This window comes from Pantherophis guttatus, chromosome 9 (genome assembly GCF_059756535.1).
Source record: "Pantherophis guttatus breed Tessera chromosome 9, ASM5975653v1, whole genome shotgun sequence".
Taxonomy (NCBI): Eukaryota; Metazoa; Chordata; class Lepidosauria; order Squamata; family Colubridae; genus Pantherophis; species Pantherophis guttatus.
This window is the reverse complement of record NC_142071.1, coordinates 24,098,782-24,125,936: the sequence shown is the minus strand read 5'-3', so window position 1 is coordinate 24,125,936 and position 27,155 is coordinate 24,098,782. Positions and strand designations below refer to the sequence as shown.

Here is a 27,155-nt window from a genome sequence, read left to right as displayed (position 1 = left end):
AATAATATTATCTGCCAAGCTCCCAGCTTCTGGATTGAATCTGTCCCAGCAGGTGCCAATGTTGACCTTCCAGAGACTCTCCATGCTTCCCCACATCCGATGTCTTGATATTTGCTAGCTCGGGACGAACACATCCTGTCAATTAGGGCTCCTCAGGCCCACGCTAATGAAGGCAAGCTGCTTTTCCATCAAGTGGCAATTGAAAAAGTAGGCAGAAAAACCGAGGAGTCCAGAAAGACGTTTTCAATCATTTGCACGTTGGAGAAATGAAAAGGTAGACATCTTTGTCTGGCTGGAAATTAATGTTTGCCTAGCATTAATGATTTTCTGCAAGCTGTAGTCAAGAATACCACGTTCTACAGTATGACAGTTCAAGGAAGAAGAGAACTGAGAAATAATGTCAGGAACAAATATCTTATTTTAGTTTTGTCCGTTCAAGTCAATCTTCACTTCAGCCAAAAACAACTTGGATGAGTCCTTGCAATTTTTGTGGCAAGGTTGTTGTTGTTGTTGTTGTTTTTTAAGTGGTTTGCCAATGCCATGATCTGCTTCCTAGGGCTGAGAGAGAAGCTCAAGGTCACAAGGTCTATGTGCCTAAGGGGGGGGGATAGAATTCACAGTCTCCTGGTGATTGGCCAAAAGTCACAAGGCCAGCTTTCATGCCTAATGTTGTGGTCCACCAGCAGCTTGAGGACCTGGCAGTGGAGTCGGACAGTGAGGAGGCTGGGGAGGACAATGGGCCAGTCCTGGAGACAGGGGAAGGCCTGGATGAGGGCTCTGCATCGGAGACAGAGATGGGGCCAGGGCCATCTGGGAGTGATGCGCAGACTCCGGAGACTCCAGAGGCGGAGAGCAGAGAGGCAGAGGAACAGGAGGAGCCTGTTCCTAGTGCACGCATGAAAAGAGCTGCCAGAAGGCAAGAGCAGCTGAAGCAAAAAGGACGACTCGGGAGTAAGGCCAGAAGATGATTGATCATTCCCATAAGGCTTAAAAGAGCAGCAATGAGCCGTTGGGTTCTTTGTAGAAAAGCAACGTTGATTCCAGTGCTTCTTGTCAGCGTCTCTTGAACTTTGTGGGGGTTTTGCCAAGAAAAGCCTTTGGCAGGTTGCCAAAGACATCAAAGGTTGGTGATAAGGCCGACGGACAGGTTATGAAGAATTTGTTTTGGACTAAGCTGAGAATGAATTAATTCTCAGCTGTTTTAATAAAATAAGTTTGTTCAGGACTGAATTGTGTTTGGTAATCACTACTTGGGCCTCGGTCACAACACCTAAGGCAGGACTAAAACTCACCGTGTCCTGGTGATTGGTCCAAGGTCACCCAGCAGACTTTCCTGCCTAAGGTAGAACTAGAACTCACAGTCTCCTGATGATTGTTCTAAAGTCACCAGGCCAGGCCATCATTCTGAAGGTGGAACTAGAACTCACCGTCTCCTAGTTTCTGATGATGCCTTCACGTCTATACCAAACTGCCTCTCGGTACTATTTTAGTGTCACTTTTTATCAGTTTCATTTCTCCCCAGGGATCTAAAACTGCAGCCCAACACATAATCAAAGTGATCAAAGACAAATACTAGAGAGGCAAAATAATTTACTTTGCATAATAGGTCATTAACCTAGAAAACTGGTTGCAATATGCCACTATGTTAATTACTGAATAAAGCTTACTAAAACCCAACAAATAATCACTTAGGCATTCCAAGGGATTAGAGATATCAACTTGAGGCAATGTGGGACTGAAGAGAAAAGAGACAATTTAATTCTTTCGGCTCGATCTATTTGTGTACCCCAGGGTCTGCACTCCCATCTTTTTCTCTTTTAGTGATACACAACGTGGGATGAGATCAGGGATAACCGTAGATCTCATCCCGGGTGTCAAACTCGATTTCATTGAGGGCTTCATCAGGGTTGTGTTTGACCTCGGGGGGCTGGGGTGGGCATGGCCAGGGTGGGCATAGCCAGCTCGATGTCACTCATGTCGGGGGCACCACTTCTCCAGCGAAACAGTCCTCCGAGCTCCCTTTTTGGCTGCCACGGCCTCCTGCAACCCTCTGCCAGCAAAAACGGAGCTCGCGAGGGCTGTGCGTGGCCCTCCCGAGCTCTGTTTTTGCTGGCAGAGTCACCACGGGCTGGTCCTTCACTGTTTCCAGGGCAGCTACGTCGGCCAGATCTAAGCACCCCGTGGGCCAGATCCGACCCCCCCCCCAGCCTTGAGTTTGACACCCCTGCTGTAGAGTATAGGGGTTTTTTTTAAGATCAAGATGGTAGCCAATCAATTTTATGCATATTGACTACTTTTTTTTTAGCCACAACCAGAAGAGTCCTCTGGATAGAATGATAGAATAACAGAGTTAGAAGGGACCTTGGAGGTCTTCTAGTCCAACCCCCTGCTTAGGCAGGAAACCCTACACCACTTCAGACAAATGGTTATCCAAAATCTTTTTAAAAACTTCCAGTGTTGGAGCATTCACAACTTCTGACGCTGGCCAAATTAAACTGTATCTTCTAATATTGCTCCAAAAGCTTATTTTCTTCAAGCCAAGTCTTCATGCAACTTATGCTTTGGACTCCGTTCAAGACCAGTTCTGACTTATTCTATCTCTTGCTCAGTGAAAAAAAAAACTTTTGTGGTCCTCTTAAGTGTAAAGGGATGTGGTGGCTCAGTGGCTAAGACTGAGCTTGTCGATCGAAAGGTCGGCAGTTCAGTGGTTCGAATCCCTAGTGCTGCATAACGGGGTGAGCTCCCGTTACTTGTCCCAGCTTCTGCCAACCTAGCATTTCGAAAGCAGATAAAAAGTGCAAGTAGAAAATAGGGGCCACCTTTGGTGGGAAGGTAACAGCTTCCGTGCGCCTTTGGCATTTAGTCATGATGGCCACATGACCACGGAGACGTCTTTGGACAGTGCTGGCTCTTCGGCTTTGAAACGGAGATGAGCACCGCCCCCTAAAGCCGGGAACGACTAGCACATATGTGCGAGGGGAACATTTATCTTTTAATATGCAATATCCTTTGCAACAAAAACTGTACTACTCTTTCAAGCAGCAATATTATTCTAATTATTTAGAATTATTTAGGATTTAGACTGGAAACCTGCCTTAAATGAAAACATTTATAAAAACACACTAGTTGTTGAAGCATTCTGAAATTTTGGTTATAACCTGCTACAGGCACACTGCTGCAGTGAAAACTTCATTTAGTAGAAATTTATCATGCTGGCACTAAGTAGAAGAATTCATAGTGGAATCCAGATGCTGCAAACATTTGGTTCTCCAATTCCGATGCACAAGCTATCCCTTCACCCTTTTGACAAATAGCTCAATCACATAACAGGTTTAATGGTATTATGGGAAGATTGGATTTACCAGGTAATACGAAATTTAGAAACCATGCAAATTAAAATATATGTTCTCTTAGGGATGGATAGTAGCTTATGCTATTTCTAGTTTGTCTCAGTTTCATGTGTGTTCAGTCATACATTAATTCCATTTGCTGTTTTTTTTTAAACATACACACATATATATAATTTATATTTTGCTGATAAAGAAATAAAGGGAGACTAGTATAGATCTATTTCAAGCTATTTAGTTCTCATCAGCTAGCCATACCCTTACTTGGATTCGAACTTGGGCTGCCTGTATGTTAGGCAGTTGTATTAACTTCTGAGCCACAAGTTCTCCCCCCTTCATCAGCTTGAGCCAGGGGAGAGATTAAGTGTTTTTCTATCGAGACACCTGGTCTACCCCAGCATGTGGGAGGGGAGGGAGCATACTGCTCTTTATATATATATATATATAAAGTTTATATATATATAAAATGTTTTTCTATCGAGACACCTGGTCTACCCCAGCATGTGGGAGGGAGCATACTGTTTCCCTTTCGCCTTTCAGCTCCAATCCAGGAGCCCTCAAGCAGTCGCATTCACGACAAATCATTTTATACCAAATTTATATTCCATTGATAAAGAAATAAAGGGAGACTAGTATAGATCTATTTCAAGCAGGTATGGCTAGCTGATGAGAGCTAAATAGCTTGAAATAGAGCTATACTAGTCTCCCTTTATTTTTTTATCAGCAAAATATAAATTATATTTATTTATATATGAGGTTTTCGCGGGTGTTTGTATGTAGGTCTTTGGTTATTTGGGTTTTCTCCCGCGTAAAATTGGAAGTGTTTTGGCGATGTTTCGACGAAGTCTCATTCGTCATCTTCAGGCTGGTGTTTTCGGCTTCGTGCTTCTAGGAGCAATGAAGCACGAAGCTGAAAACACCAGCCTGAAGATGACGAATGAGACTTTGTCGAAATGTCGCCAAGACACTAGCATCTTTTCTGTTAGGAATTTTTGTCGTGAATTTCTCCTTAGCTATACATTGTATGTGCTACGTGTATACGTATTTTCCTTATAATTCTGAATCAAGAAACACTATATCTTACAAACTTCGGAGACATATATAATGAAAAGATAACTGTATGCCTAGATATGCCGTATGCCAAGTACAATTTCAGACCATAAAACTCTCTAACAATCTGAGATTTAATGGTGATTTTTGTCGGTTTGTTAAACATTTAGTTTAGCGTAAAATCTTCAGGTTTTATTACAGGTCACATTAAGGTTTCGGTGATAACCCTGAGTTGGGAGAATACGCGTTGATGATTTAAGTTATTGCTTACAAAAGAACTGCAATCCCCCCAGATCCCAAAGAAACATAGTTCTTTATCCTGTTTCTTCCTTTTATGTGTAAAAAAAATTAATAATAGTACAATCACTGAACCAAATGTTACTATACCAGTGATGGCTAACCTTTTTGCCATCGCGTGCCAGGAGCAGGGGGGAGGGGTTGTGTGTGCGCATTCCCACACCTATAATTTTATGTGCCCTGCCCCCGTGCATGCGTGTGCAACCCCCCCATGCTCCCCCCGCTCCTGGCATGTGATGGCACGGTAGGCCCGTTTTTTGCTCTCCCAGCTTCCAGAGCCTTTCTAGGAGTCTGGGGAGGGCGAAAACAGCCTTCCCCACCCCTCAGAGGCCCTCTGGAGGCCATAAATGGCCTGTTTTCCAACTTTCAGTGGGACTGGAAGTTGGTAAATGGGCCATTTTTGGCCTCTGGAGGACTTCCAGGGGGGTGGGGAAGGACATTTTTGCTCTCCCCAGACTCCTGGAGAGGCTCTGGAGGTGGGGACAGCAAAAAACAGGCCTTCTGGTCCCACTGGAAGTTGGCAAATGGGCTGTTTCTGGTCTCTGGAGGGTCTCTGTTGGGGGGGAGGCTGTTTTCACCCTCCCCAGACTCCTAGAATGGCTCTGGAGGCTGGGGAGAGAGAAAAACGGGCCTTCCCCACCACCACCCCGAGGTCCTCCGGAGGCAGGAAACAGCCTGTTTTCCTACTTCTAGTGGGCCCCAAAGGCCTGAAAATCAGCTAGCAGGTACGTGCATGTACACAGGTGCTGAGCTCGCGTGCCCACCGATATGGTTATGCGTACCACCTGTGCCACGCATGTCATAGGTTCGCCATCATGGTACTATACCATTTTTCAATTGAAAATTATATAAGTATTTCTCTTGCTAAGAGATTAACAATTTAGCGGCCTAAAGCAAAAAAAAAAAAAAAAAATGAAACAAGACTATTACAGATTGCACAGAACATTCTCTCCATCTAAAATAAAGGTAATAACCCAATTTTTAGTGAATTCATTAGTTGTATTCTTTCGTTTAATTCTTTAGTTATAGCATTCAGTTTGTCAAAAGCATCTTTTTTTAAAAAAAAATGATGTTTTCCAGATGTCTCCATTTTTTTGGGGGGGGGAGGGATAATTATGAGATAACTGCAACTCTACTAGTGGTTAAAATTTCATCAATGGAAAAACTTCAAATAAAAGTCCTGCGAAGAAGCTGTAAGAAATCTCCCCCATTGTCACAATGCCAGGTGTCATCGCTCATCTATTTACAACAATGATTCACTTATCCAATGCTTTGCTTTAAAGACCATAGAAAAAGGCCTTAATACGTAAACAATACTACGTAATTATGTAAAAGTAAATTACAAGGGGTCAGAGTTGGCTTGCTGTCAGGATTCCGACTGATGCCCTAATTAAATCATGAGCCTCGAGCCAAGCTTCAAAAGAAATCCAGTTATTTATTAGGAGCTTCATGTCAGCACATTCCAAGTGAAGCCAGCTCTGACCCCACATAATTTACACCCCAATCATGACCCTGTTTCCCCCTTCCCCCAGGGTGTATCATTAATCACATTTGGCAATGGAGCAATTTCATGGATTATAGAGATAACTCCCCTCCGGCCGCTGTGGGTAACCCTGGGAGACAGCCTTGAGAAAGATATGTCTGGAATGCGCCCTCTGTTTTTGGCTGCCGTGCTGCTTCGTCACTTTCCCATCCCCCTTGGCAATGGCAACTCAAGAGCAGGCCAGGGATGCTTTGCGAGATGACAATGGAACTGTACGGCAGAAAGCTGAAGCAAACAGTTTTGCAGAGAACTAGAAAATGTGATAGCAGAAACGCAGGAGAAGTGAAATATTTGTGAGAACGGAGACACAATTATTGATGAATTTTCTAAGATTCATCTTTTGTTATGTAAACACTTTTGGAAGGCCTAGTAAAATCCTATCAGTTTGAAATCTTTTGGACAGGATGGAAGAAAAAGATCCTCAGGTCAATCATTATTTGAGGGTGACTGTGTTCCCATCTCAGAACACCTAAGCTCCACATGAATTCAGGCCAAAGCTACTCAAGAAAATTACCTAACTCTGCAGGTAAAAATCTGATTAGCTTGCTCCTCTCCTCTTGGTTGCTTCAGTGTTTCCATAGCAGCTAAAACCTACACATAATGGAGACATCTGATTTCAACTCAAGGAAAGCTCTTGGAGAGAAAAGTAAAAAATAAAAACCTGGTTGGATAACAGGGAATAAAACATCCTTGCAGAATGAAAATTATACTAGACTTGAAAGGGAAACCCATCAGCTGAAGCTAAAGCTCACGGATGACAAACGAATCCTGTGCCACCAATTAGGTAGAGCATTGGGTGAAGTTAGATGGGTTGTCAGAATGAGAAAATAAGTACAAGAGGAAGATGTGGCTCAAAATATTCCAGCCTTTTTTTCTGCTTCTTCCAAAAATCTTTCTCTATTTTATCCCGCTCACTCAACCATTGTAACTTAGGCAAAATGTAGTGATCATCTGACTGAAAGCTGCCATTACGATCCATGAAATTTATATACCTGGCTGGCCTTTTTATCTTTCCTTCTTTTTGAGCTCAGTGTTCTGCCCCAGCTACGGACCCCAAAGAACGCAGCACACACAAAGTCCGTTCAAACCTTAGTTTATGGAATAAACCAGTCTTTTACAACAACGGATGTTAATTAATTGCATTAACAGCCGCCAAGAATTCAAAGAATAATAACTGAAAGCTTACTATGGTTGGCAGAATGCCCAGAAGCAATTTGCAGGAAGCTGATAAGATAAGCAAGACAAGACATGAAGGTATGTGAACGAAGTTGTTCCCTGCAAATTGCTTCAGTCGGCGTTCCTCCTTAAATAGGCTAAGGGAGTGGCTAATTAGCCCCAAGCCATACTCTTGAGGAGACCTCCTCCTGAGGAGCCACTCCTGCCTTTTGGCAGCTCTGCACATCCGTGCATTGAGAAGAGGCTCCTCCTCTTCATCTTCTTCACTTAAGGGAGCTTCTGGAGGTTCTGAAGGCCCTGGCTGAATCCCCCGCCTCTGGCACCACATCTTCTCCAGCCTCCTCATTGTCCGACTCGAGTGCCAGCTGCACAGGCTGCTGGCACAGCACCACACCAGCCTCCTCGCTGTCTGAATCAGCTACTAGCTGCACAGGCTGCGTACGGGCCACAACACTCAGAGACACCACAACAACAACAGTAGACTCCTTCCTGGTCTATCCCATTTTAGACTGTATGATTGGGTAAATGCATCTTGTAACACACACACACACAAATACACCCAACAGCAAACCTTATCAGTGGGAAATAATCTCACCTTCTCAGTGGAGAAAAACTGAGTTCAATCACGTCACATTTTTAAATGTTCAGTGGAATCCAGTTTTCAAATCGAAAATCAATTGATCGGTGAAATCAAATGACCGGAAATCTGGCTTGCCTTGTTGCTATTTTTCCTCATTCTTTTTTTGGACACACTGACACTCTTGTGGAACATAAACATTTGTTGCAAAGAAATTCCTCCACATTATTCAGTTCTGGCTGGACCAAAATACTTTGTTCTCTCATTACATATCAATTGTGTGTAGCAGAAGGGAACAAATATACCGAGACAGCCACAGATGTTCCATTTGCTGATGTTAATTGTCTTATCGTATCTTTTAGCTCAGCTATTATTTTGCATATATATATTTTGCTTGGTGTATATTGGGATCTTAAGGGAGGGGGGCAGGGGTGAAATCAGGGGTGAAATGCTCCCGGTTCAGACCGGATCGCCCGATCTGGTAGCGATGGAGGCGGGTGGTTCAGAGAACCGGTAGCAAAAATCCCTGCCCTGCCCCCCCTCCCATACCCATCTGAGCTGCACAATCATCAGAGGCTTTTTTTCTACTTTTAAAAGCATTTTTTCTACAACCTGTTCGGCCGAAAAAATGCTTTTAAAAGTAAAAAAAAAAAAGCCTCTGATGATCGCGCGGCTCAGCTGGGATCGTCAAAGGCTTTTAAAAGCATTTTTTCTAAACCTCTTCAGAGGTTGTAGAAAAAAAATGCTTTTAAAAGCCTCTGACGATCCCAGCTGAGTTGCCTGATCGTCGGAGGCTTTTTTTCTTTTAAAAGCCTCTGATGTTGCCTGATCGTTAGAGGCATTTAAAAGAAAAAAAAAAGCCTCTGCCGATCAGGCAACTCAGCTGGGATCATCAGAGCCTTTTGAAAGCATTTTTTTACAACCTCTTCACCGAAGAGGTTGTAGAAAAAATGGTTTTAAAAGTAAAAAAAAAATAAATATCTACACCCACCCAGTCACATTACCCCCCAAGCCACGCCCACAGAACCGGTAGTAACAAATTTTAGGTTTTACCACTGGGTGAAATCCTCTGAAGTCTGCTACCGGTTCTGTGAGTCTACTACCGAGTGCGCCCTAGTGCAGCGCTAAAAAAGGAACATTTTGAAGCCTTCCGAGTCTGCAAAAGTAAGTAGAACTGTGAGAGGGTGGGAAATCCGCTGTGCCACGTGATTTAGATTAGCTAGAAAGCAGGAAAACCAATAATTCTAGCTAATATAAATTGTGCACCCAGCTGATTCGCCCGAACCGGTCCGAACCGGTAGCATTTCACACCTGGTGGAGGGAGGAAGAAAAATAAAGTAGAACCCATAACCTCTGCCTACCTCTGCACTAAGGAATTAATATCCAAAGGCACAATGACTCCTCAGATCAGGAAATATGCTAAAATAAATAAAGCAAATAAGATTGCTGTCAAGAATGGACATCTGGCATTGAGGAATCCTACTATGTAAGGTAGCAACATTCCAACACCAGGATTTTGATGGGGAGGGAATCATTTAAAAGTTTATCTTACCTTTAGGTGAAATATGCCTCCAGTTGATTGTTGGATCTGGCCTTCCTGTAGCTATGCAGGTGAGACTTATGTTGCCACCTTCATTGATGGAAATGTCCGAAGAGATCTCAACAATCTTGGGAGGTACTGCAAGGACAAGGAAAGGAAGAAAGTCAACCCAAGAATTATGGAAGCTACCTTGTTTCCCCGAAAATAAGACCGGGTCTTATATTAATTTTTGCTCCAAAAGACGCATTAGGGCTTATTTTCTGGTTAGGTCTTATTTTGGGGGAAATACGGTACTAAATGCAACCATCTGACTGACAATCTTTTTTTTCCCCAAAAAGTTTTTTATTTTATAAACAAACAAACACATGTCCAGAAACCAGAAACTATTGGAGTAGAATTAAAACATGGTTAGAAGAAATGATTCAACAACATATTGACTTAAAACCGAAGCTGTTCCTATTGGGTATCCTACCAGAGAAAATTAATAAGAAAATATATATTTGATTATACATGTAATAACTGCAGCGAGGATAGTATTTGCGCATAGATGGAAAGCAGAGAAAATCCCTTCAGAAAGGGAAGTAATTAAGAAAATTTTAGACTGTGCAGAAATGAATAAATTGACTTTGATAATTAAAGAAAGAGAGGATATGGAATATTTATATTGGTGGCGCAGCAGACTAAAGTACTGTTAAGTAACACCAGCTGCCTGCAATTACTCCAAGTTCAATTCTCACTAGGCTCAAGGTTGACTCAGCCTTCCATCCTTTCAAGGTAGGTAAAATGAGGACCCGGATTGTGGGGGCAATAAACTGACTTTGTATAAAAAAGAACACCACTTAGAGGGGGCCGAAAGCCCCCCTATATACAAAAGTACGAAGGCTATTGCTTAACGCATTGTAAGCCACCCTGAGTCTCTGGAGAAAGGCGGCATATAAATCGAACCAATAAATAAATAAACAATAAATAAATATTTTAAGATATGGAGATAATTTTATCATTGGTTAGAGAAGAGATATAGACAAATATATTAATAGTAAAGAAGAGAATGTTATAATAAATGGATTGTGGGGAGAATGTTCTAACAAAAGAATGGAAAATATTACGAAAGGATGAAGATAGGAGGAATAATAATAATAATAATAATAATAATAATAATAATAAAAATAATAATAATAACCATGACCGTGTTGCTAAGATCATTCACTGGAAATTGTGCCAGAAGTTTGGATTTGAGTACAGCAAAAACCACTGGGGACATCAGGTTGAGAAAGTTTTAGAGAATGAGAAACTCAAGATCTTGTGGGACTTTAGGATTCAGACTGACAGGCACTTGGTCCACAACACACCTGACATAACAATAGTTGAAAAGAAAAAAGTATGGTTCATTGACATTGCAATACCTGGTGATGCACGGATTGAAGATAAGCAGCAAGAAAAAATCACAAAGTACCGGGATTTGCAAATTGAAGTTGAGCGACTGTGGAAAAAGAAATCGTGTGTTGTCCCGATTGTAATTGGAGCCCTCGGAGCAATACCCAAAGGGCTACCCCGCTATTTAGAAATTCTAAATTTGCCGGACTTGAACATTTTGACTCTACAAAAAACCACCTTACTCGGAACAGCTTACATCCTCCGACGATACCTTAACAGTTCCTAGGTCCTTGGTTAGGACTCGAGCTGCTGAGCTATTAACCAGCCTCAAAGGCTGTGAATCTCACTAAAGATTAACCAATAAATAATAATAATAATAATAATAATAATAATAATAATAATAATAATAATAATAAGGCGGCACTGAAGAAACATCCAGATGACACACTGAATGACTGATTATGACTGACAATCTTAACGGGGGCTTATTTTGGAGGTAGGGCTTATTTATTTATTTATTTGTTTGTTTAAATTTCTATACCGCCCTTCTCCAAATAGGACTCAGGGCGGTGCACAGCCTAAGTAAAAACAAAGCATACAAAATTTAAAAAACAGTATTAAAATGTTGTTATTATGAGCATCCTGAAAAATCATGCTAGGATTTATTTTCCGGTTGGATTTTATTTTTGGGGAAACAGGGTATAATTTTTGAAAATTCTTTGGGAGAGGCCACCATTCAGTAGTGATATACAGAATGTGAGGGTGAAGGAGCCTTGGTAGTACGGTGGACTAAAGCACTGTTATTAACATCTGCTGCTTGCAATTACTGCAAGTTCAAATCAAACCAGGCTCAAGGTTGACTCAGCCTTCCATCCTTTCTAAGGTAGGTAAATTGAGGACCCAGATTGTGGGAGTTATAAGCTGACTTTGTATAAATATACAAAAGTATGAAGGCTATTGCTTAACGCATTGTAAGCTGCCCTGAGTCTCCGGAGAAGGGCGGCATATAAATTAAAGCAAAAAAAAAAAGTTCATTCTCCGAGCTGGTGAGTTGGTTTCCAAACATTTCATTATCAGACTAGGTAAACATCTTCAGCAGAATTTAGGGGATGTCGGTGTTTCTGTTCTTCTGGTTATAAGGGCTTTGTATGGTCAGTAGGTCTTGTGATGGGGAGGTCACCTCAGGTGAGGGTCTTGTGATGGGTCAGGTGTGGGTTGTGTCAAGTGGGGGTCTTGTGATGGGCTTTGTGATAGGACCAACCCACAAGCTTGGAGAACCAACCTCCATCCTTATTCTGCACCCAAACTACAGGTAGTCCTCGACTTACAACAGTTAATTTAGTGACCATTCAAAGTTACAACGGCAATGAACAAAGTGACTTATGACCGTTTTTCACACTTACGACCATTGCAGCATCCCCACAGCCACATGATCAAAATTCAACTGCTCGGTAACTGACTCGTATTTATGATGGTTATGCAGTGTCTCGGGGGTCACGTGAAAAGCTTTTGTGACCTTCGGACAATCAAAGTCAACGGGGAAGCCAGATTCACTTAACAACCATGTTATTAACATAAGAATTGCACTGATTCACTTAACAACAGTGGCAAGAAAAGTCGCAAAATGGGGCAAATTCACTTAACAAATGTTTCACTTAGCAACATAAATTTTGGGCTCAACTCTGGTCATAACGTGAGGACTACCTGTACAGATATTCACTACTATCGCATACAGAATGTGACATTCAAAACCTTAGCTTCCTCAATTTTTGCAGGGGAATTTCTTAATGGAAACTATGGAGAACCACAGTTGGTCAATGATCATCATGTTGGATTAAATTGACCAGTGATTCGACTCAATATAATGGACCATTCACTGTGGTTTTATTGAACCACAATAGAGATTAGTTTCCTGCAGAAGGATAAGCAACAGAAATGGAGATGGCCCTCAAAGCAATTCGGCCAAGCCTTGAAAGTATCATCAACTTTCATCCAAGATATAATAATATTTCTGTTCATAGCTTTACCCATAATTATTTTTGTTGAGAAGAAGAAGGAGGAGGAGGAGGAGGAGGAGGAGGAGGAGGAGGAGGAGGAGGAGGAGGAGGGGGGGGAGGAGGAGGAGGAGGAGGAGGAGGAAGTTGAAGAAGAAGAAGAAGGAGGAGGAGGAGGAGGAAGAGGGAAGAGGAAGAAGGAGGAGGAGGAGGAGGAGGAGGAGGAGGAGGAGGAGGAAGAGGAAGTTGAAGAAGAAGAAGAAGAAGAAGAAGAAGAAGAAGAAGAAGAAGGAGGAGGAGGAGGAGGAGGAGGAGGAGGAGGAGGAGGAGGAGGAGGAAGAGGAAGTTGAAGAAGAAGAAGAAGAAGAAGAAGAAGAAGAAGAAGAAGAAGAAGAAGAAGAAGAAGAAGAAGAAGAGGCAGCATTTTGCATACTAGCCTTTTAAAATATGTTATATTCTAACTGTTCCCAGACAAAAATAACTCAGAAGGATGAATGGGTGGATAAGCTCCCCGCTTATAAACTCTAGGTAAATGTAAAGGTAAAGGTTCACCTCGCACATACATGCTAGTCGTTCCCGACTCTAGGGGGCGGTGCTCATCTCTGTTTCTAAGCCAAAGAGCCAGCGCTGTCTGATGACAATTCCGTGGTCATGTGGCCGGCATGACTAAATGCCGAAGACGCACGGAGCGCTGTTACCTTCCCACCAAAGGTGGTCCCTATTTTTCTACTTGCATTTTTTACATGCTTTCGAACTGCTAGGTTGGGAGAAGTTGGGACAAGTAACGGTAGCTCACCCCGTTACGCGGCGCTAGGGATTCGAACCACCAAACTGCTGACCTTTCGATCGACAAGCTCAGCGTCTTAGCCGTTGAGCCACCGCGTCCCCTTATAAACTCTAAGTATGTTTAATTGGGTAATTGGATCAATTCAATTCAAACCTTCATTGTCAGAGTACAACATGTGTACAATGAGATTGGCTGAGCCTCCCTTCATGCACCCCCCCCAACACAGTGAAAGACAAAAAGAAAATCCTTAGCTCTGTGAATCCTGCTGACAAACATTCAGTCCTACTGCACCATTTGAACTTATTTCACGTCAATCGTGCTCTGTTGTTGTAGAGCTATTTTTCATTCAAGAGTCTGACAGCCCACAGATAAAAACTCATTCATGGATCAACTCATTCACAATGGATTGTATACCAATTATATTCTCTCAGATCACACGGTTTGGGAGAATACACCTAGCAGTGTCGATAAAACTCTGCTTATGAGAATATGAGCCAAGGGCAGAAAAAAATCCCATCTATCCCTTCCTGTCCATATGTCCTCGGCATACTATTTCATCAGTCCCATCATACATTTAACATTTTCAAAACCTGGGTTTTCTTTTCCATGATGTTTTAGCATTTATACACCTCTTCCCTCTTAGTCTAAAACCTTAGCAAATTTAAGTTCCCATAGCCATGTCTTGCATACGTCCTGATATTTATTTACCTGACATGGGGACCGTTGGTTGAGAGATGCTCATATATTTGAATCTATAATTAAATTATTAAATAGCAATAGGACTTAGACTTATATACCGCTTCATAGTGCTTTACAGCCTTCTCTAAGGCTGTTTACAGAGTCAGCCACTTACCCCCAACAATCTGGGTCCTCATTTTACTCACCTTGGAAGGACGGAAGGCTGAGTCAACCCTGAGTTGGTCAGGATCAAACTGCTGGCAGTTGGCAGAGTTAGCCTGCAATACTGCATTCTAACCACTGTGCCACCACAATCCTTCCTTCCTTCCTTCCTTCCTTCCTTCCTTCCTTCCTTCCTTCCTTCCTTCCTTCCTTCCTTCCTCCCTCCCTCCCTCCCTCCCTTCCCTTCCCTTCCCTTCCCTTCCCTTCCCTGCAATTAGAATGCAATATTGCAGGCTAATTCTGTCAACAGTCTAGGGTTCAATGATGGGCTCAGGGTTGACTCAGCCTTCCGTCCTTCCGAGGTGGGTAAAATGAGGACCCAGATTGTTGGGGGGAAATATGCTGACTCTGTAAAGCCGCTTAGAGAGAGCTGTAAAGCACTGTGAAGTGGTATATGTCTAAGTATTATTGCGAAGGAAGGAAGGAAGGAAGGAAGGAAGGAAGGAAGGAAGGAAGGAAGGAAGGAAGGAAGGAAGGAATCAGTCTTTGAAGCAGTATATAAATCTAAGTGCTACTGCTATTGTTATTGTATTTTTCTCAATATTTTTTCCCAATACTTTTATTTGTACAAAGTTAGGTAATTCAAATGAAGCTTATGACCACTCAGAGAAAATCCATAGATTTTGCACATCAACCCCCCACAAAAAGAAGGATCCTCCGTACTTTAATATCTTGGAATCTGTGTTCCGCAATTCGTTCCCTATGTCCCATCCATCTGCCAGTCACCTGTCCAGTCTTTTTAACAAGGAAGCTGGATAAATGTAGAACGGACACAGCGGCTTTGCATTCATTGCCTTTGACACAAAGTAAGTAATTTATTGATCTGTAAAACACTCGGAGACGCTCAGGAAAGGATTATGTCATGCCAACACTTGGCAATAAAATAAAAAATGATGGACTTTTCTGCGAACATGCGAGGTGATTTAAGGTTTGTAGCTGGAAGTGTAGTTAAAGTACATTTTAAGTGGAAATCAAGGTAAGTAATGAATTACTCTATGCCTGGAGAGGCTATTGGGAGTTCATTTTCTTGGCTTCTGACTCAAGAGCTAATATTCTAACGGTACGCTAGAGAACCACAAAGGAGCAAGCTAGTAGAATGGGCTTTAGTAGGAGATGGGCTTAAGTAGGGGAGCGCTCCATGGCATAGGACCCGGGTACCTTCGAGACCGACTTCTGCCACCAATAGCCTCCCACCGGCCAGTTCGCTCCCACAGAGAGGGTCTCCTCAGGGTGCCATCGGCCAAGTTATGTCGGCTGGCGACACCCAGGGGGAGGGCCTTCTCTGTGGGAGCCCCAGCCCTGTGGAATAAACTGCCCCCAGAAATACGTAAGATCTCCGACCTCCGGGTATTTCACTGTGCACTGAAGACTCTGTTGTTCCGCCAGGCCGGGCTATCAACATAATAATTTTAAATTGGGGTATTTTAAATTTCTGGGGTTTTAAACTGAGCCGAATTTATTTAATAATTTTAAATTTTTAATTGATGTTTTTCTTGTGTTTTTAAATAGGCTGTACACCGCCCTGAGTCCTTCGGGAGAAGGGCGGTATAGAAATAAAATTATACTTATACTTATGGGGCAAACATTTTTTTTTTTTAATTTGATTTATATGCCGCCCTTCTTCGGAGACTCAGGGCGGCTTACAATGCGCTAAGCAATAGCCTTCATCCTTTTGTATATTTAAACAAAGTCAGCTTATTGCCCCCACAATCTGGGTCTTCATTTTACCTACCTTAGAAAGGATGGAAGGCTGAGTCAACCTTGAGCCTGGCGAGATTCGAACCTGCAGTAATTGCAGGCAGCTGGTCTTCATAACAGGGTGCTTTAGACCACTGTACTACCAAGGCTCCTAGACATATTTAGACATGGATATTGGTTTGTGGTGACACTTGACTCCATGGCAAGGTAGCCAAAGTAGGACTCTAAAAGAGTAGGATGTGAAATATAGGTCCCTATGTGACTTTATGAAAGTTGATGTAGAACAGGAGTCAGCAACCCGTGGCTCTGGAGCCACGTGTGGCTCTTTCATCCCTCTGCTGTGGCTCCCTGTCACCGCCACAATTTTGAGAGGAGCTGCCGGTTATGGGGAAGAAAAGCACAGCGCACCAGGAAGAGGTGGCAAGGGGCGGGTTTTCCGGTCAGCTCCACTATTGATAGGGTTTTCAGTTAGGACAGGTAGAGGAAAAAGAATGCCGTGCTAGGTTGAGACTATGGTGGGGGAACTGGACTTTCGGTCGGCTCCAGAATTGAACAGGGGGCTTCTGGTTAGGACCTTTGTGGCTCTTTGAGTGTTTAAGGTTGCCGACCCCGGATGTAAAAAAATCCACAATTGGCTACAGGGAACAAATAAGAGTTTTGAAGAAAGACTAAAAAAGAAACTTCTACCATCTTGAAGACCAATTGATTTATTAGTGTGCAAGCTTTGCTTCATGCATCTGAGGACGGGAACATATTATCACATGTGGTGGCCTTGTCATAAGGTGAAACAATACTGGCAAAAAATTAAAACACAAATAGAAGAAATTATAAATCAAGACATAGAAATGAGGCCAGAAACTTTCTTACTGGGAATAATTTCAGGGTCATATGAAAAAGAAATATGATATTTAATCATTCACATAATTACAGCAGCACAAATAGTTTATGCCCAGAACTGGAAAAATAACAATATACCATCAGAAGACAATGTGATTCGAAAAATCATGGAGTGTGCGGAAATGGATAAGCTTATGAAGGAGATACAAGAAAAAGAGGAAACAGAATACTACCTAGTCTGGGAGAGATGGTATAAATGGTTGGAGGAAAAGGGAAAAAAGGACAAGGGAAGACTAAATAACGGTTGAATTAGGAGGAGAAATATATGAACAAATGGGAAGAAATAAAAATAGTGGAAAGGAAATTGAGTACATGTTTATGTCAAATGTAAATAAAACAATTAGAATAATATAAGAAAGAGCCTGTAGTACAGTACGCTAAAGCACTGTTATTAACATCTGCTGCTTGCAATTACTGCAAGTTCAAATCTCACCAGGCTCAAGGTTGACTCAGCCTTCCATCCTTTCAAAGGTAGGTGAAATGAGGACCCAGATTGTGGGGGCAATTAGCTGACTTTGTATAAATATACAAAAGTACGAAAGCTATTGCTTAACGCATTGTAAGCCGCCCTGAGTCTCTGGAGAAGGGTGGCATATAAATCAAATAAAAGAAAAAATCTTGAAGACTGCAGTTCTCTGTGGGGAACAGCCAGAAAATCATGGGTTTTCTATTCATCTTTTCCTCTCAATTCTATACTCTTAAGGAAGCCTGGGTTATATATATATATAATAAACCATATAATGGTTTATATATAATATATTAGAAATATATGCATAAAAGATATATTAAGATAGGAGAGATATTTTTATTTTTTTAAGAAAAACTGTTTAATAAAAAATATTTAAAAAAAACAAAGAAAAAAACCCATGCAAGAGTAAATTTGTCTTGAAGATCTCCAAGATCTCATCACAGGCGGATGTAAATTGGGGCAACTGTAGGAACAGGGCAACCTAACTTGGTAGGTTCACAGTTAGAGAACAGAAGCAAAGATGGACCCAGTACTGTAGGCGAAATAAAATCTGAGGATAAAAAGGAATTACTGGATTATTTCTGCCTTCCTCTTACAGAACACTGGAAAATGAAAGTCCTTGAAGCCAGCTGGAGCCAGGACCTTAACTAAAGGTCTTGCAGGATAAGACAGTCCCCTACAGGTTCAAGAGATTAATATCTGGGCTCCTAGGAAAATGTTCAGCCTCTGCTATACAGCTTTCAAAGTTGTCGGAAAATACAATCCTTGGCTGGGTTATCTTCATTTCTAAGTTTAGAATCAGTGGTAAAATTCAATTTTTTTTAACTAACGGTTCTGTGGGTGTGGCTTGGTGGGCATTGGTGTGGCTTGGTGGGCGTGGCTTGGTGGGAGTGCCAGGGGAAGGATACTGCAAAATCCCCATTCCCTCCCCACTCCTGGGGGAAGGATACTGCAAAATCCCCATTCCCTCCCCACTCCTAGGGGAAGGATACTGCAAAATCTCCATCCCCACCTGGCTCCAGGGGAAGGATACTGCAAAATCTCCACTCCCACCCCACTCTGGGGATAGCCAGAGGTGGTATTTGCCGGTTCTCCGAACTACTCAAAATTTCTGCTACCGGTTCTCCAGAACCTGTTAGAACCTGCTGGATTTCACCCCTGGTTAGAATGCAGTATAACTCTGCCCACAGCCAAGCGTTCGATCCTGACAGCTCAAGGTTGACTCAGCCTTCCATCCTTCTGAGGTCAGTAAAATGACCCAGATTGTTGGGGGCAATAGGCTGACATTGCAAACCACCCAGAGAATGCTGGGAAGCATTATGGAGTGGTATATAAGTCTAAGTGCTATTGCCGTGGTGGCGCAGTGGTTAGAATGCAGTACTGCAGGCTATTTCTGCTGACTGCCAATGGCCTGCAGTTTGGCAATTCGAGTTTCACTGGTTCAAGGTTGAGTCACGCCTTCCATCCTTCCGAGGTGGGTAAAATGAGGACCCAGATTGTTGGGGACAAGAGGCTGACTCTGTAAACCGCTTAGAGAGAGTTGTAAAGCACTGTGAAGAAGTATATAAATCTAAGTGCTATTGCTATTGCTATTACTTCTGCTACACATCTACCAGATTTTCACCCTGTAACCTTTCCTTGTATGTAGGTCAGCTGCGTATACAATCCTCTAGTTTCATGAACAGAAATACTATTGTACCTGACTCTGACCTGTTCCAGTTTGATCAATGCTACATTTCCCTTTCAGTTTGTAAATTCTTTAATGTTGCTCTCAGAGAGAAATAGGACAATAAGATTTTTTTTTTTTTTGTATCCAGATCCCTTCTGGGATCTAAAGGAATAAATGTATAAATCGGTCTACATTTAGAATGAGTCACATGTTAGCAGCTAGAAAACTGTCACTGATCACAAAGAGCTAAGTAGGATTGGATTTGGTTAATCCTTTCATGTGAGATCATCAGGAAATCCCAGGGCTGCAGACTAAGCTGGGAGGTTGAAAAAGACACAATAGAAGAAAGCAATGGTGAGAAAACAACATGGAGCTGCTGAAATCAAACTCAAGGCAACTTTACCAACATCCAATTTGTACCAACGGCCCATATAATAATAATAATGGTAATAGTCATAGCACTTAGACTTATATACTGCTTTACAGTGCTTTACAGCCTTCTCTAAGGGTTTACAGAGTCAGCCTCTTGCCCCCAACAATCTGGGTTCTAATTTTACCAATCTCGGAAGGATGGAAGGAGGAGTCAACCTTGAGATTTGAAGTGCCAAATTGCAAGAAATCGGCAGTCAGCAGAAGTAGCCTGCAGCTAATCGGCTAAATGTTGAAAATGCAATCAGGCATCAGGCTCATATTACCATATGTGGTGGACATGCCCTAAAGCCAAAAAATACTGGGAAAAAAAAATACACACATGGCTGGAAAATATGATAAGACAATGAATAGATCTGAAACCTGAGACATTTTTGTTGGGCATGCTTCCAGGAAATTATAATAAGGGTAATACATATTTGGTTTTACATATGCTAACAGCAGCCAGGATCGCAAATGCACAATGTTGGAAAAACTCAGAAATTATCAAGTCTGTGTTCGAGATCCGAGAGTTTCCATGTGGTGGGGTTGAACTCTCGTCCTTTGCTCCTGCTGGGACATGAAAGGAACCCCAAACTGGGCATCCCCAGGGCAATGATGATGTCACCAAATAATCCTTTGAAGCTGACATGAGTGCAGCAACCAATCTTTGAAGGACATCAATGCTGAAGTGGCAGATTCTCTTTCAGTCAATTGCACTAAGTATTTGTAAAGAAATCTTCCCTTAAAATATCTTCAACCAATTTTGGTTAATTTTGCAGATGTAAGAGTTGTTGCACTTCTAAAAATGTTGAGCTCCCTCTATCTACTGTTTTCTCTGTCTTGCATGGGTGTATGTGTATGTGATGCTATTTGGGTAAATGAAACCAAAGTGATCTTGGTGTGATAACTACTTTGATAGAAAAATAAATGCTGCTTCTTTCATGCCTTATCCAGCAGAATTTATTTTGCTCCGTGGACTCCCAGTTATTGTCAGGATAGGAGAAAAATTATACAAGATACCTCCAAGTTTAACCATGATCTAATGTTGTCTTTCACTCTTGCGCGGAATGATTACCTTCAATACAATATTTTTACTGTTCTCTCTCATGTAGCCGAGAGTAGTTTAAAAACTAAATCAGTGTGTCGTGAACTCTCATCAACATAGATTGCAGTCCCCACATTAATCAACTATGTTTCCTGATTGAACCAATTCAGAGTTACAGCCTTAATTGATATAATTTGCATCTGAAGGAAAATAGAAGTTGGGGAAGAACTGTTTTATTGCCTTATAATTACAGGTGTCCTGTGTTTAATGGGATAGTTACTTTAAAAGAGCAGCAGCTCACGTGATCCTTCAGCAGCTGGAGAATCACAGCGCCCTTCAAAGACTTGAGATTGCTATCCTCTCCCAAAAAGAAACACAACCTGTCTATCTCTACCCCGCATCAATTCATTGATGCGGTGGATGTGATGTCCAGTGCCTGGACGCTGTGAGGGTCTGGATGGGAGTCAACCGGTTCAGACTTAACCCAGACAAGACCGAATGACTGTGGGTATTGCCTCCTAAAGACTATGTTGACTGTCCATCCTTGGTTCTGGGGGGGGGAGAAATTGTCCCCCTCAGAACGGGCTCGCAATTTGGGTGTCCTCCTAGACTCACAGGTAAGATTAGAGCAACATCTGACAGCTGTGGCTAGGGGAACCTTTGCACAGGTTCACCTGGTGCACCAATTGCGACCCTACTTGGATCGGGAGGCTCTCCTCATGGTCACTCATGCCTTTGTCACCTCACGGTTAGATTATTGCAACACGCTCTACATGGGGCTACCCTTGAAAAGTGTTCGGAGACTACAGTTGGTCCAGAACGCAGCCATGCGAGCTGTCGTGGGTGCACCTAGGTACACCCACATTACACCAATTCTCCGCGAGCTGCACTGGCTCCCTATTGGTCTCCGGTCACAATTCAAGGTGTTGGTTATTACCTTTAAAGCCCTACATGGCTCAGGGCCAGGGTATCTTCGAGACCGCCTTCTACCGCATAGCTCCCAGCGACCAGTAAGATCCCACAGAGTTGGTCTCCTCCAGGTCCCATCAGCTAAACAATGCCGGCTGGCGGGCCCACGGGGGAGGGCCTTCTCTGTGGCTGCCCCAGCTCTCTGGAACCAGTTACCTCCTGAGGTCCGGACCATCCCCACCCTATTGGCCTTCCGAAAAGCGGTGAAGACCTGGCTTTTCCGGCAGGCCTGGGGCCGTTGATCTCACTCTTGCGATCCAGCGAGATCCTGCCATGAATGGTATGAATGAGTTTTAATGTTTTTAATTTTTAAATGTGTTTTATTAGGATTTTAAATGTATTGTGAGCCACCCTGAGTCTTCAGAGAGGGGTGGCATATAAATTGAATTAAATTGAAATTGAATTCACATTCTGCATGGTTAATTTGCTGTACATCCATGTGTTTTTGTTATGACCCAGGTCGCTTAGGTAGATTCCAATCGAGTCCTTTATTGCTCTGCTAATTCCACGACAAATGGCCCTGCAACAGCTAGTAAAGTTCCACCCCAAATTTCCCTGAAGACAGCCAGTGCAGCACAGTCTGTTATGGCCTGCCAGCTGCGGGCCCCTCCGGCAGCCAAATCAGAGGAGGCGTGGGAGTCAGCATTAAGGCAACCTGAGAGCTCTGAGCAGGAAGAGGGAATGGAGCTGGCAGAAAGAGAGAGAGAGAGGGGCGGAGCTTTGGTTGTCCGTCAGCCCTCAGATGGACAGTCAACAGCTCCCACATCTGGAGGTGGCTGATGAGGAAGAGGAAGAACAGCTGGGTCCAGTGCCTGATGCATGGATGCGCAGAAGATGGAAAATGCGGAGAGGAGAGCAGTGGAAATGTATGGGCCGATCCTGAGGATGGAAGAACCACTCCTGCTAAGCCCCACCCTACCTCTGGGGATAAAAGGCAGGGGGCAGAGATGAACAGATGTGGAAGTCAACTATTCATCTTCCAGATGGACGGACTTGTTAGCCTGCGGTGAGAGAGAAACTTTTTGCCGAGGCTGCCGGCGCTCCTAATAAAGGAATCTTTGAGTTCACTTCAGAGGGTTTGCCGAGTTTGGGGAGCTGGGTCAGAACACAGCCCCACAAAGAAAAAGCCAATAATCACCAAAGCCAAATTCACAAAGGCAGAGAGGAAGTCCAAACAACAAGGTGCAAGTCCACAAGGCAAGGTCTGTAAATCATAAGTCAACAATTGTTCCCAACAAAGAAACCCTCTCCCAACTTCCGTTTAAATCAACTCAAGCCAGGTATTCCTTGTGAGGAAGGGCGGGATGTAGTGGTGGGATTTGAAATTTCCACTACCAGTTCTGTGGGTGTGGCTTGGTGGGTGTGGCTTGGTGGGGGTCATGTGACTGAATGGCTGTGGCTATCTCGATGTCACTTATGTCGTTTTCGGCTGCCTTCTGAACAGCTCTGTTGTGACGGCATTCCTCCAGCACAGCAGGCCGTTCTCCTGCTGGGTCTGGCCGCAAGCAGCACCAGCAGGCATTGGGGTGCGTGGGCGCAGCTGGTGCTAAGAACAGGGTGGCAACGGCGGCGATGCCCTGTTCGTACTGGCGACTTTCCACTGCTCTCCTCTCCTCTGCCTTCTGCTCATCCATGCATCAGGCACTGGACCCAGCTGTTCCTCCTCTTCCTCATCAGCCATCTCCAGACCTGGGGGCTGTTGACTCTCCATCTGAGGGCTGAGAGATGACCCAGGCTCTGCCTCTTGTCTCTCTCTCTCTGCCAGCTCCATTCCCTCTTCCCCCTAAAGCTCTCAGGCTGCCTTGATGCTGACTCTGACTCCCACACCTCCTCCTCCTCATCTGATTCAGCTGCTGGAGGGGCCAGCGGCTAACAGGCCACAACAGATGGTCCCGGTTCCAACTTCTCCTCCTCCTCTGAAATGGGATCCATTTTTTTTAAAGCCCACCTTAAAAACTTAACCCAAATTACAGAAAGCGCAGGAGAAGAATCAAAAGAATGGCACTGTTTCGATGCACAAAAAGGATGGAACTAAGGTTCCAGCTTTCATGCCAAAAATATTTAAGCTTTCCTTTCCTCCCTTCCCTGATCTTTGCTTGAAAAGGTGCCAAAGAAATGTCAGCTGTGATAATCAATTAATTATTATGAACTGGCCATCACTGGTTCCATTCAAACCATGCCGAGATGGGGAACTTGAAAAGGTTTGCATCAATCAGTGTCAAGAGTGAAGAAGGAGCAATGACATCGGGCCAATGTGGTGAAGGAACAGGAGTGACAGAAGCAAAACCTGCCATGAGTTACCCTTTTAATTTAAACATGGGAGCCTAGGATTTAACATGACAGTTATTATATGCTAATTAAAATGCTTGAATAATTAATCAAATGAATTATTTAAAACGCCTTCCCTGCAACGTAACAGGTATTAATAGGAGATATCTACAATGCAAGGGGAACAGAAGCATAACAATAAGTGCTAATCAATATCAACCAGGTAATGTTTAAAAAAAAACAACAACGAGCTGTGATCTTGCCCCAGCGACATCAAAGATGTTTTATGAAGATGCTGCCATTTCCGAAGAGCAGATGGGAGAAGTGGGAACTCTGAACCAAAGCAGGAAAATAGAAAGGGAAACTTTCCAGTGGTGATGGGTGGAAGCTATCCATCCATCTATCCAGCTGTCCCATTGGGGAATTCCATGCTTGCCCTACAATTTGGGTTTTCTCCACATGTCTCTCGCTCAGAGCTGATTAAACATGGCAGCCATGTAGCAGGCTGTTCTGGTGACAAAAGCAGAGATTTCCCCAGAGTGGAATGTGATTTTTTTTTCTTTTCTTTAGATCTCATTTACTTCTCTACGAAAAAGGATAGCAACACATCCTTGTTTTGTTCAAAGTTGATTATCGTCCTTTAGGTTGGGGCTCGGCAGATAACGGTCCTTGTCACTTTTCATCCCTACGGTTGTTGTTAGTTGTGAAGTTGTGTCCGACTCATCGCGACCCCATGGACAAACGTTCCTCCAGGCCTTCCTGTCCTCCACCATCCTCTGGAGTCCATTGAAGCTCACGCCTACTGCTTCAGGGACTTCATCCAGCCACCTCATTCTCTGCCATCCTGTTCTTTTGCCCTCAATTGTTCCCAGCATTAGGCTCTTCTCCAGGGAGTCCTTCCTTCTCATTAGGTGGCCAAAGTATTTGAGTTTCATCTTCAGGATCTGGCCTTCTAAAGAGCGTCAGGGTTGATGTCGTCTAGGACTGACCAGTTTGATTGCTTTGCAGTTCAAGGGACTCGCAGGAGTCTTCTCCAGCACCAGAGTTCAAAGGCCTCAATATATATATATATATTTTAATTTGATTTATATGCCGCCCTTCTCCGGAGACTCAGGGCGGCTTACAATGTGCTCAGCAATAGCCTTCATCCTTTTGTATATTTATACAAAGTCAGCTTATTGCCCCCACAAACTGGGTCCTCATTTAACCCACCTTAGAAAGGATGGAAGGCTGAGTCAACCTTGAGCCTTGGCGAGATTTGAACCTGCAGTAATTGCATGCAGCTGGTCTTAATAACCAGCTTAATAACAGGGTGCCTTAGACCACTGTACTACCAAGGCTCCTTCTTTGGCGCTCAGTCTTTCTTATGGTCCAACTTTCACAGCCATCCATTGCAACTGGGAAAACCATAGCCTTGACTAAACACAGTTTTGTTGGTAGGGTGATGTCTCTGTTTTTTAGTATGCTGTCTAGATTTGCCATAACTTTCCTCCCCAGGGGCAAGCGTCTTTTAATTTCTTGGCTGCGGTCCCCGTTTACGGTAATCTTGGAGCCCAGGAAAATAAAATCTGTCACTACCTCCCTTTCTTCCCCATCTTTTTTTTCCCCATCTTTTTTTTATTATTAATATATATAAAAAAAGAAATTAACATACATAACATACATGAATCATAATATATAATATATAACAATATACAGAATACAAACAATCAACGAGTGCTCCCCCACCCCTCGGGATCATTCCTGCTTCCAGAATCTTAAAGCTTCTTCTGGTGGTGGTATCCCTCTTCCTCCAGAAAACTCATATATTAGGAACTGTTTCCAGATTCCATTGAATTCGTTTACCTTCATTATGCCCCTGCTTACTTTAATATTTAATTGAATATTTAATTATTAATTAAATATTATTATTATTTAATTATTATAATTATATATAATTATTATAATTAAATATTAATTAATTTAATACTTTAATTATTTAATTCTTCCCCGTCTATTTGCCAGGAATTGAGAGGGCCGGATGCCATGGTCTTAGTTTTCTTGATGTTGAGTTTCAAGCCAACTTTTGCACTCTCCTCCTTTACCCGCATCAAGAGGCTCTTTAGTTCCTCTTCGCTTTCTGCCATCCCTACAGAGAAGTTCTAAAACTTTGGGCTCTAGATCTGTGATACATGTTCCAAATCAAAGCATTTCAAGGGATTGAAGAGCATGTGACGGGTGGAAACTCTGTCTGAAGACTTGGGGGAGTTCCTGCTAATCAGGGCATGGACTTTTTACCTAGATAGACCTGACTCGTGTCTATGGACCTTTGCTGAAAGAAAGAAGGCAGGGGTGTCAAACTCAAGGCCTGTGGGCCGAATCCAGTCCACGGGAGTACTTAGATCTGGCCCCATGAGATTGACCTGGAAACAATAAAGGACCAGCCTGTGGTGCCTCTGCTAGTGAAAATGGAGGTCAGTTGAGCTCCGTTTTCACTGGCAAAGGACTGCAGGAGGCCGTCAGAGCTGAAAACCGAGAGGGACAGTGAGGCTCCTCTGGAGGTCAAAGGGTTTGGCATTCACCTTGGTTTTGCCTTTCTCTGCTGGAGACAATGGATCCCCCCCAGCCATGCCCGGGCCTCCACGGGTGCCCCCGACATGAGTGAAGTTGAGCTGGCCACGCCCACCCAGCCTCCCAAGGTCAGGGGTGGGTTCTAAATTTTTTTACTACCCGTTCTGTGGGCATGGCTTATTTTGTGGGCATGGCTTGATGGCCATGTGTCAATTCTTTAGGATTTAGCAGAGGTACTGGTCTACCAGGCTTTTAACTGCTTGCAGAGCTGTATCGGTCTATTCATGTATTTTTGCAGGCACTGGTCTACCCATTGATTTTTGCAGGCACCGGTCTACTCATTTGTTTTTGGAGGCACCGGTCTACCACCAAACTGCCTTTTACCACTGATCAGTTGTAGGGCGGCCCTTTGAAGCCCAGCGGCAAGAGTTTTAACAGTTTTTCCTTATCCTTTTCCCCATCAGCTGGGACTCAGGAGGCAGCAATAGATTGGGGGTGGGGCCAAATAAAAGGTAAGAATAACATGGGGGGTGGGGGGGCAGAACCGGTTCGGTGACATCATATCGTCACCGCTACCGGATTGGCGGAACCGGG

At 43.3% G+C, this 27,155-nt stretch overlaps 1 protein-coding gene across 9 annotated transcripts in view; it reads right to left on the bottom strand.

The window, feature by feature from the left end:
* NTM (neurotrimin) overlaps positions 1–27,155 on the bottom strand; it is a 1,048,866-nt gene that overhangs the window by 123,115 nt on the left and 898,596 nt on the right. For all 9 annotated transcript variants that reach the window (XM_087875664.1, XM_087875663.1, XM_087875662.1 and 6 more), the window contains one exon: positions 9,543–9,668. In XM_087875664.1, coding sequence (XP_087731790.1) covers positions 9,543–9,668 — 126 coding nt within the window. The remainder of the gene's footprint in view (positions 1–9,542; positions 9,669–27,155) is intronic.